The sequence below is a fragment of the Octopus sinensis genome, linkage group LG24, assembly GCF_006345805.1.
Source record: "Octopus sinensis linkage group LG24, ASM634580v1, whole genome shotgun sequence".
Lineage (NCBI taxonomy): Eukaryota > Metazoa > Mollusca > Cephalopoda > Octopoda > Octopodidae > Octopus > Octopus sinensis.
Window position 1 is genome coordinate 8,896,724 of NC_043020.1, and position 10,919 is coordinate 8,907,642.

General features: G+C 38.4%; 1 protein-coding gene across 4 annotated transcripts in view; it reads right to left on the bottom strand.

The window, feature by feature from the left end:
* The window catches only part of LOC115223900 (ubiquitin-conjugating enzyme E2 H), a 138,338-nt gene that overhangs the window by 123,438 nt on the left and 3,981 nt on the right, over positions 1-10,919 (bottom strand). For all 4 annotated transcript variants that reach the window (XM_029794623.2, XM_036512869.1, XM_036512870.1 and 1 more), the window contains exon 2: positions 10,590-10,919. This exon is cut by the window's right edge and continues 221 nt beyond it. In XM_029794623.2, the coding sequence (XP_029650483.1) occupies positions 10,590-10,642 (53 nt within the window). In that variant the 5' untranslated portion in view covers positions 10,643-10,919. The remainder of the gene's footprint in view (positions 1-10,589) is intronic.

A 10,919-nucleotide genomic window follows, 5' to 3' on the forward strand; every position in this document is an offset into this window, starting at 1 on the left:
CGTCCGTCACCAAAGTTTGGGAGACCCTGAATCAATATCACAAACTGACTGTGGGTAGGTTTATGATTACACATGCCCATCTGCTCAATCCTGTATCTTATCTTTTACTCGCTGCAGTCAATTGGGCTGTGGCCATGCTGGGGCAGCAATTTGAAGAATTTTTAGGCAAATGAATCAACTCCAGGACTTATTTTTTAAGCCCAATACTTATTCTATTGGTCTCTTGCTGAGCCTCTACATTACAGGGATGTAAACACACCAATACTGGCTGTCAAGTAGTAGTAGAGAACTAACACAGCACACGCATATATATATATATATATATATATATATATATATATATATATATATATCCGTCTGGCACCTGTGCGGGTGGCACGTAAAAAGCACCCACTACACTCACGGAGTGGTTGGCGTTAGGAAGGGCATCCAGCCGTAGAAACACTGCCAGATCAGACTGGGCCTGATGCAGCTTTCTGGCTTCACAGACCCCAGTTGAACCATCCAACCCATGCTAGCATGGAAAGCGGACGCTAAATGATGATGATATATATAAATATATATGATGGGCTTCTTTCAGTTTCCATCTGCCAAGTAGACTCACAAGTCTTTGGTCATCCTGAGGCTATGGAAGATACTTGCCCAAGATGCCACATAATGAGAGTGAATCGGGAACCATGTGGTTATGAATCAAACTTCTTTACCACACAGCCACACCTGTGCAATATATTCTACTATTCCAAATTTGTGCAGAACTTTCTGACAGATCCACCCACAAAAGCATTTTTCAAAGAGATTCCTGCAAGAGAAACAGGTGCCACTACCAGAAGCCTGCTTTCACTTTTCATACAGAACAGCTTTTTTTACCAGTCACCACAGTTCTGGCTATGCTGCCAAGCAACTGCACAACCTGTCAGTGTTACATCAGTCATTGACCCTGTTGAAAAGTTACCTGCAGCTTTTGCACCTTTGAAGATATGTAGAAGTACAGGTAAGAGTCAGTGACAGGAAGAGCATCTCACAATAACACAATGCTTCAGTAATATATTCATCCAACCCATATTAACATGGAAAAATGGACATAAAATTATGAGGTTTTATATATATATATAAAGTTAATCCAAACAAAAAAAAAAAAAACACAACAACGCGAGGACGTGGAACAAATAAAGTATTATTGGACGCTCAGGAAAGAAGGGAAGAAGGAGGGTCTAACGTTTCGAGCGGAGCTCTTCGTCGGAAACAGAAGGAAAGATCCCAAGAAGGGAAGACAGAGGAAAAAAAAAAAAAAAAAATCGCCAGCGGTACTCACAAGGTCACATATTGAAAATATATATATATATATATATATATATATATATATACACATACACACACACTCATACATATATGTGTATCATCGTTTAACATCCGCCTTCCATGCTGGCATGGGTTGGATGGTTTGACAGGAGACAGACAGGTAGAAAACTACACTATGCTTCTGTGCCTGTTTTGGCAGAGTTTTTACAGCTGGAGGCCCTTCCAAATGCCAACCACTTCACAGTGCGACTGGATGCTTTTCAGGTCTGTTTTCCATACTGGTATGGGTTGAATGGTTCAACAGGAGCTAATGAGCCTTTAGTCAAACAAATCAACCCCAGAACTTATTCCTTGTAAGCCTGGTACTTATTCTACTGGTCTCTTTTGTTGAACCACTTAAGTTATAGAGACGTAAACACACCAACATCGGTTGTCAAGTGATGGTGTGTGTGTGGATGGGGGGGAACACAGACACATATATGACGGGCTTCTTTCAGTTTCCCTCTACCAAATCCACTCACAAAACTTTGGTTGGCCTGAGGGTATAGTCGAAAGACACTTGCCCATGGTGCCACGCAGTGGGACTGAACCTGGAACCATGTAGTTGATAAGCAAGCTACTTACCACACAGTCACTCCTGTGCATAAATCTATATTTATGCTTATATACATATACACATCGTCAAGGGAACAGATTGGATGGAAAATAACAGATGTCAAGAGGTAGAGATCAGAGTCGCAAAGAGAAATTCGCACTTCCCCACCAACTCTCTCCTATGATAAACGCCCCTCCCGGGCTCTTCTTGGCCTGAGCAGCCACCTCAGGCCCTGACATCTTTCACATGCATCAGGATGAGGAGGCTCAATCACTTGCTAGTTTTACTCAGATATGAGTCTAATGCTGACAACAACATCACACACATATATACATTAATACCGCTCCAACTACATGGGTTCAGGTCCAGTCCTGTTGTGTGGCACCTTCGGCCAGTGGTGATATCATTTTTGAAGTAGGATGACAAGGCTGGGTAACTGCACACAAGCTGTTGGTTACTTAAGTCTATTTGATGCTCAAAATTCATCTTAAGCTGCAGAGGTGGGATGTGTTGAGACACTGCTCATGTGGATGAGATACTAACGGTTTCAATGCAAGCTCTGTACACCTTAGCGTGTTTATAATTAGCTTACTGTTCTTTAAGGCTCATGTTAACATTCTCGCTAGTATTGAGACGGCTTTCCCAAAGCATCTGCTGATCTCAGACACTGGAGAAGGGTGTCTCTGAAGGTTAAGCTGAGGTACATAATCTAATGGACTTCATCTAGCTCACAGTTGTTAATGGAGATGGTAGGGGGAGAGCTCAAGATTCTGGCCCAGAATGTTGTCTTCTTCAAACTGATGGTTAAGTTAAAGCTTTGACAGGCTTAACCTCTCGCGAGGTTGTTTCTAAGGTGTTGCATGAATGCATCATCGGCAAACAGCAAGCCTCTGACAATTATCTTTCATATTTGGGTTTTTGCCCTCATTTGAGACAGGCTGAGAAGTTTGCCATCAGATCTTGTGTGGAGGTAAACTTCATCAGTTGCTGTTCCAAAGGCATGCTTCAGTGAAGAAGATGCTAAACAAGATAGATACAAGCAGACAGCCCTGTTTCACTCCACTGTAAAGGGAGTCTGAGGAAAAGCAATTTAAGTATGTGACACCTTTCATGACCATGTGGAATGACTGAACAATCCTGAGTAGCAATGGTAGGCACCCAAATTTAAGCAAGAATTTGGATCAGGGCATCTTTGCCCACAAGGTGCAAAGCCTCTGTGAGGTCACCAAAAGTGATACAGAGTGGTTTAGTCACTCTACATTTTCCATTCAGTTGGCAAGGGCAAATCATGTCCGTTAAGGTGTACTTATTTGTACTTGCAGTGGCATTTACCACCAAGCTGGGTTGAGGTGGCTCCAACCAACGAGTTCACTGCATCCCTCACAAACGCTGACCACATCCAACAGACGAGGCTGTGATGGATTCCCACTCCCAGTTCAACTGCCAAAGACCATAGCCACAGGGTCTGAATTGTGCTTCCATGTTCCCCTTCAGCTGTCCACGAGCTCATTTGCACCAGCTTGGGAGGGGAGCTGGATTGAGTGCAGAAGTCAGGGCTGAATCCACACTGATAGCCAGACTATACCCTTTCACTGATTTTCCAGTCTGTTTAGGGACTGGACAAACAAAGACCTTTCCAATGATGCCAAGCAAGAAGACTTGGGTATATGTTTTGGAACAGCCATTTTGGCATTGCTGAGTTGATGCTGACTTCTTTGACATCAGACATTTTGAGGTTTCCCAGTTTATGTAAGTATATTTCCCTTTATGCATATAAGGAAAGAAAAATTATGATTCATCCTTTCTCTCTGTCAGTCAGTCTCTCTCATTCCTTCTCTCCTAGTTTATGAGACCATACTTGTCTTAATATATATGAAGAGAGGGTAAGTATTTATCTCAGTGGTATCCAGTTAATAAATTGTAACGTATCTCTCTCTCTCTCTCCCTTATCTGTAAATGTGTATACCTTACACATGCTCTTGTGCATTGCCTCCAGTATTGAAAAGTAATGTCACCAAAACACTGAATATCCAGTTAGCCATGTCAGATTGTCAGTGTCCAAGCAGCCACGCCCAATTGTCTCGTTCCAAGAAGATTCCTCTGTGGTTATTGCAATCAATTCCATAGCCTTTATACAAGAACAGGGTGAAAGCATTGCAATCTTATGTCCTATAGGAGTGCACCTTCTTTGCTGAATGCACACAACACTGTGTCTAAGTGGTGCAACAGGATGTTTTTTGCACACTTGATAGCTTCTGGTGGAATGCTATTGGTGACTTGCTAATGGGAAGGTTTAATATACGCATATCTATGAACATGTAAATACGTGTGTGTGTATATATATATATACTTACTTATCCAGTCAAGCGGAAAATACACTCCCTAACTACACGCTAAAAAGCTATTTAAAATATCCACATGATGTCTACTGACCAGCCTGAACAATAAGAATTTTCAACAACACTATTTTCGAAAATTCTAAACATTCACGTGACCTCTTTATTATGGCCAATAAGAAATTTTAGGCGGGACACTAGCCAAATTTTAACTTCTCTGGAGCCTTTTTTCTTACCCCAACACCAACTTCCATTCAAACATTCACGTGACCCCTTCATAATGACCAATCAAAATTTTAGGCGCGAAACAAGCAAATCCAAAACAACTCTGGAGCCTTTTTTTTCACATATAAGAGACAGACTCTAATCTCTCTTTTATATTTTGATAAGCATAACAACAAATGCGCAACCGGTAAAAAGAACTTTCACCTAATTAAATACTTAATTACTTCAATTATTTGTCAGCATTTTCTTCATTTCCTTTTTATATCTATATATATATATATATATATATATATATATATATATATATATATATCAATAAAGTTCAGCAAAATTTAGATTCAGATGAATATGTTACTTGATTAAAGGTACCAGAATTTGGTATGGCATTATCCATATAAATCAAATGGGGTGATTATAATCAAAATAAGCAACAAGGATATCCAAGGTATTGTAGTACAAGCGTTCATGCTACTTTCATGAGTAGCATGAACACTTGTACTACACTACCTTGGATATCCTGTGTTGCTTATTTTGATTTTATATATATATATCTACTTCATGTATGAATGTGTTCATATCTATCTATCTATCATATTATATATATGGTGTGTGTGTAGTAAAGTAGATTTATCATACATTATATCATTACAGATCAGTGTAACCTCAAAACCTCGATAGCTGGTATCTTAGGCTGTAGCTGGCATAAAGTAGGTGCTTTTATATGCATATTCAAAAAATGTTACCCATAAACAAACTTTAAGTATATATATATTATATATATTAATATATATATATATATATATATATATATATATGGAATGAGATGGTCAAGCATGACCTTCAAACATTGGGCCTTCATGAATAGTCATGAACACTTGTACTACACTACTTGGATATCTTGTTGCTTATTTTGATTTTATATATATATATCTACATTCATGTATGAATGTGTTCATATCTATCTATCTATATATATATATATATATGTGGTGTGTGTGTAGTAAAGTAGATTTATCATACATTATATCAGTACAGATCAGTGTAACCTCAAAAACCTCGATAGCTGGTATCATTAGGCTGTAGCTGGCATAAAGTAGGTGCTTTTATATGCATATTCAAAAAATGTTACCCATAAACAAACTTTAAGTATATATATATATATATATATATATATGGAATGAGATGGTCAAGCATGACCTTCAAACATTGGGCCTCACAGAGGCAATGATGATAAACCGAGACCCCTGGAGATATGCTGTGACTGAGAAGACCCAACAAATAACATGAGTTCATGGCTGTTTCCTGTACCAGCTTCACATAACAGCCCCAGCCCATCCAAAGTACCTTGGATCACAGGATGGCCTGCTGTGCTTACCTTGGATCGTAGGGTGACCTGCTGTGCTTGAGGAGACCTACTGAGTCAAGTACATCAACATCAAAATAAAAATCAAATGGAAATTGTAGTTGTGATACTCGTGCTGTTGGCATGTAAAAAGCACCATCTGAATGTGGCCAATGCCAGCATAGCCATGGCTGGCTTCTGTGCCGGTGGCACGTAAAAAGCACCAACTGATCATGGCCATTGCCAGCCTCCTCTGGACCCTGTGCCAGTGGCACATAAACAGTACCCACTACACTCATGGAGTGGTTGGTGTTAGGAAGGGCATCCAGCTGTAGAAACACTGCCTGGTGCAGCCTACTGGCTTCCCAGACCCCGGTCGAAACATCCAACCCACGCTAGCATGGAAAAGGGACGTTAAACGATGATGATGTGATATATATATATATATCAGTGGCAAGTCCGGCACTTGGGCTGTTCAAGCTTTGCCCAGGTATAAATTTAGTAAAGTGAACGTGTATTTACAAGCTGATTTAATTTCTGCTAATACTGACTTCAAGTATGTAATTGCAGACAATAACTCGGGCTCCTTTTACTGAGCCAGGTCGTAGTTTATTTATTTTTGTTCAGCATCTGGTGGTCTTAGAGATGCCCTGTGTCAAAAAATATCATTCGTAGCAGACGTTCTCTCGACATGACTCACACGTGCCTGACTCGGGCTCAGGAGTTTACAGTCAGAGTTTTTATCAAGAATCGTAAAAGTTAAAAGTAATTCAAATTCAATGTTTTCTTGAAACAATAAATTTTGATAGCGATTAGGATTTAAATTCCAATCTATGAAAATTTTCCGTTCTAAAATATTCTTAAAGGAAGGAAAAATTATCCACCAACTCAGGCTGATACGAACGAGCCTGGTAGGTGTAAAAGACTAACTGGTATCTCTTGTCAAGAGTACAGGCGACAGTCAGATTACTCTTTTACTTGTTTCAGTCATTTGACTGCGGCCATGCTGGAGCACCGCCTTTAATCGAGCAAATCGACCCCGGGACTTATTCTTTTTGTAAGCCCAGTACTTATTCTATCGGTCTCTTTTGCCGAACCGCTAAGTGACGGGGACATAAACACACCAGCATCGGTAGTCAAGCAATGCTAGGGGGACAAACACAGACACACAAACATATACACATATATACGACAGGCTTCTTTCAGTTTCCGTCTACCAAATCCACTCACAAGGCATTGGTCGGCCCGGGGCTATAGCAGAAGACACTTGCCCAAGATGCCACGCAGTGGGACTGAACCCGGAACCATGTGGTTGGTTAGCAAGCTACTTACCACACAGCCACTTCTGCTGATGTTTGTTGTGAACTCAGCTGTCATTAGATTGCTGTTATTTTGTGCATCTGTGTATAAAGACCAGTTGTGTTTTGCAGGGTTGCTTTATTTTTAACCTTAACTTGGAAATGGGGAAAGACGTAGTGCTAGATATTAAAAAATAAGCCATTTGGGGCTAGAATTATTGCGAAAAAACGTGAAATTCTTCAAGCAGGCACATGTCTTATGTGAAGTCTGTGATGACCTGGAGTTGCCTCTGATACATACATAGTTAAACATTATATATATATATATAAACATATATAGGTTAGGAAGGGCATCCAGCCGTAGAAACACTGCCAGATCAGACTGGGCCTGATGCAGCCTTCTGGCTTCACAGACCCCAGTTGAACCATCCAACCCATGCTAGCATGGAAAGCGGACGCTAAATGATGATGATATGTACGCACAAACATATCATCCTTATTCAATGCCCAGTTTCCATACTGGCAAGTGTTGGACTGCTTACCAATAACTGATGAATCGAAAAGCTGCATCAGATTCCAAAGTTCGTTTTAGTATGGTTTCTATGGCTGGATGCCCTTCCCAATGCTAACCACTTTACAGAGCGTACTGGGTGGTTTTGTAATGCCACCAACATGATTGCAGATTGCCTTGCAACTTGAAAGCTCAGGGCCCAAGCTGCTCCCTCTATAACAGAGGGAGGCCAGAGGAGAGAATAGATTTAAGGCAGCAGAATGGTAAGATGAGAGGAATGAGTTTATAGTCGAGATAGTGTGATGGTGAGGAGAGTAGCAGGCAGTTAAGTGGGAGTGAGAGAATGGCAAGAATAGAGTAAAGGAAGGAAATAGTGACAGGGGTTTACCGAGAAGGGAGGAGGAAAATCGCGTGCGTTTGCGAAGGGCAATCCAACATTATAGAAAGTGTGCAAGGCTATGGTCAGCAAGAGAAGCGATACACTAGGGTGAAGAGAAATCTTGAGAGAATAACTGCAGAAAACAGGTGTGGGGGGGAGAGGCTGGAGTGGCAAAGAGAAGGGATGTCGAGGAGGCAAAGCAGCTGTGGTGGGAGGAGCAGTAATATCCATACAAACACACACACACATATATATATATATATATACAGTATACGCAATTGGGGCAGCAATTTACATATCGACAGAGAACGTACATTATATATACACACACGCAAGCGCAAATATACGTACACATATGTATGTACATATACATGCACGTATATATCTACATGTACACATAAACATATATACACATACACACATGTATAAATATCTATACACATTTGGGCAATCTTTCGTCTCTAGTAGACCTTTCCGTCGATTTCCGTAAAAAGATTTTTTTTTTTTACATATGGGCTTGCGGGAACTTTTGAAGTAATGAGAGCGAAAGAGACTAAGAGAAAGCGATTGTATGACGGGGGAAGTTCTTTTGAAGTTACCGTGCATGGGAAGCATTGATGTACATGTGTGTGTGTGTTTGATGGGGTGTGGGAGACAGACAGTTTTTTTACGGAAATCGACGGAAAGGTCTACTAGAGACGTATCTATATATACAGACATTTCTATACGTGCTACATATACATATATACATACAATCCATATTACATACATACGTACACTTCCATACATGTATACGCATATACCTATCTATACTTATACTCGAACTCATAAATTCGATGTTTTTTTTCTTTTTCCTTTTTACGAACGGACACGTATAATATGAATGCTCTAAGGGTCGGAAATATACACTCAAAAAGCTATATATACATATAAGAATTTTGACATGTATGTTTAAATATATATATATAGCCATTTGTGTGTTCTTTTGACCCTTAAAAGCTTGTATTTTTTGTACGTGTATATACACGTAATTATATATATATGTATATATATAAAAATAGTAATGCAATATCTACATGTACACATAAACGTAAATACACATACAGGCATGTATAAATATCTATACACATTTGTATATACACATCTATCTATATATACAGACATTTCTATACGTGCTACATATACGTAGATTTATATACATACAATCCATATTACATACGGACGTACACTTCCATGTATATATATATATATATATATATATATATATATACACACACACATTGTGTGTGTATACATGAAAGGAGAGCTAAAATAAAATAAACACAAACTAAGGGAGATAAGAGATTTTTAAAGATTTGGTATTTATACGCATTCTACATACATATAAATATATATATACACACACACACACACAGGGTAATGTATTTAGAAGTGTGTGTGTGTCTGTATGTCGAGTTAATAGGCTGACTGAAATAGAAAAAGGCAACAAGAAGAAATGATGAAGGTTTGAGTGTGTGTGCGTGTGTATAGTTAACGATATATATATAGAGAAAAAAAAGCAACGTATATATCGTTTATACATACATTCACAGAACGACGACCAACGTATATACACACACGCTATATATATACGATGTCAATGGTCATCTTCGAACCAGAAGGACGAACATTATTATATATATATATATATATATATATATATCTGTATATATACATCCATACATATATATCTGTATATATACATCCATACGATACTTTATTAGATATACATAAAACTTAAGGTATATATATGTGTGTGTATATATATATATATATATATATATATACGCATAACCCTTATATCAGAAGTACGTATATGATAATCAGGATGATTCATAACTAAAGTTTTAGCGTAACCAGTTGGTCTATGTATATTTATATACACATGTATATATAATATACAAATAGATACATTTATATACACGTATATATACACACACACATATGCTTTAATATATCTATATCTGTTTACTGTGCATGTGTGTGTATCTATATATATATATATATATATAATATATATATATATATATATATATTATATGAATTAATAAATTTACATGACAGTTCATTGTGTATATACATACGCAATATATATATACCTATGTACATAACCACTTATCTTTCTATACACGTATATATACACACACACATATGCTTTAACATACCTATATGTTTACTGCGTATGTGTGCGTATATATATATATATATATGAATTAATAAATTTACATGACAGTTCATTGTGTATATACATACGCAATGTATATATATAGACACGAAACTTTTTCATTGGACAATGTGTGTATATATATGTATATAACCACTTATCTTTCTATAGTTATATATAAACTATAGATATAAACACACAAGTGTTTATACACACCACACACACATATATATATATATATATATATATATATATATATATATACACACACATAGTACATATATGTGTGTATATATATACTGACAGACATGCGTATATACATAGTTAACACAGTTTTATAAAAGAGAGGTGTGGGGGGTAAACAAGAAAGATGTTGAATTAGAATTGAATTAAAAGGATACAGTTTAATCACATCGGTGTCCATCCGTCTCTTGCCTGGACTAGGCGACGACATGTTGGAGTTAGAAATCCGTGGTGTGTCCCGAAATGTTTGGTTTACTACTTCCTCCAGTAGCAGCAGCAGCAGTAGTCAGCGCAGCAGCAGTAGTAGTTATACCACCGCTACCACCACCACCATCTATCTACTTCTTCTTCTTCACCACTACAACAACGGCTACACCTCCGCTGCCGCCCGCCGCCACCTCCTCAACTGGTACGCACCTCCACTGCTCGTCCACTGCAGAAGCAGCCACCGTCGCAGCAGAGCAGCAGTAGTACTACGTCTACTACTG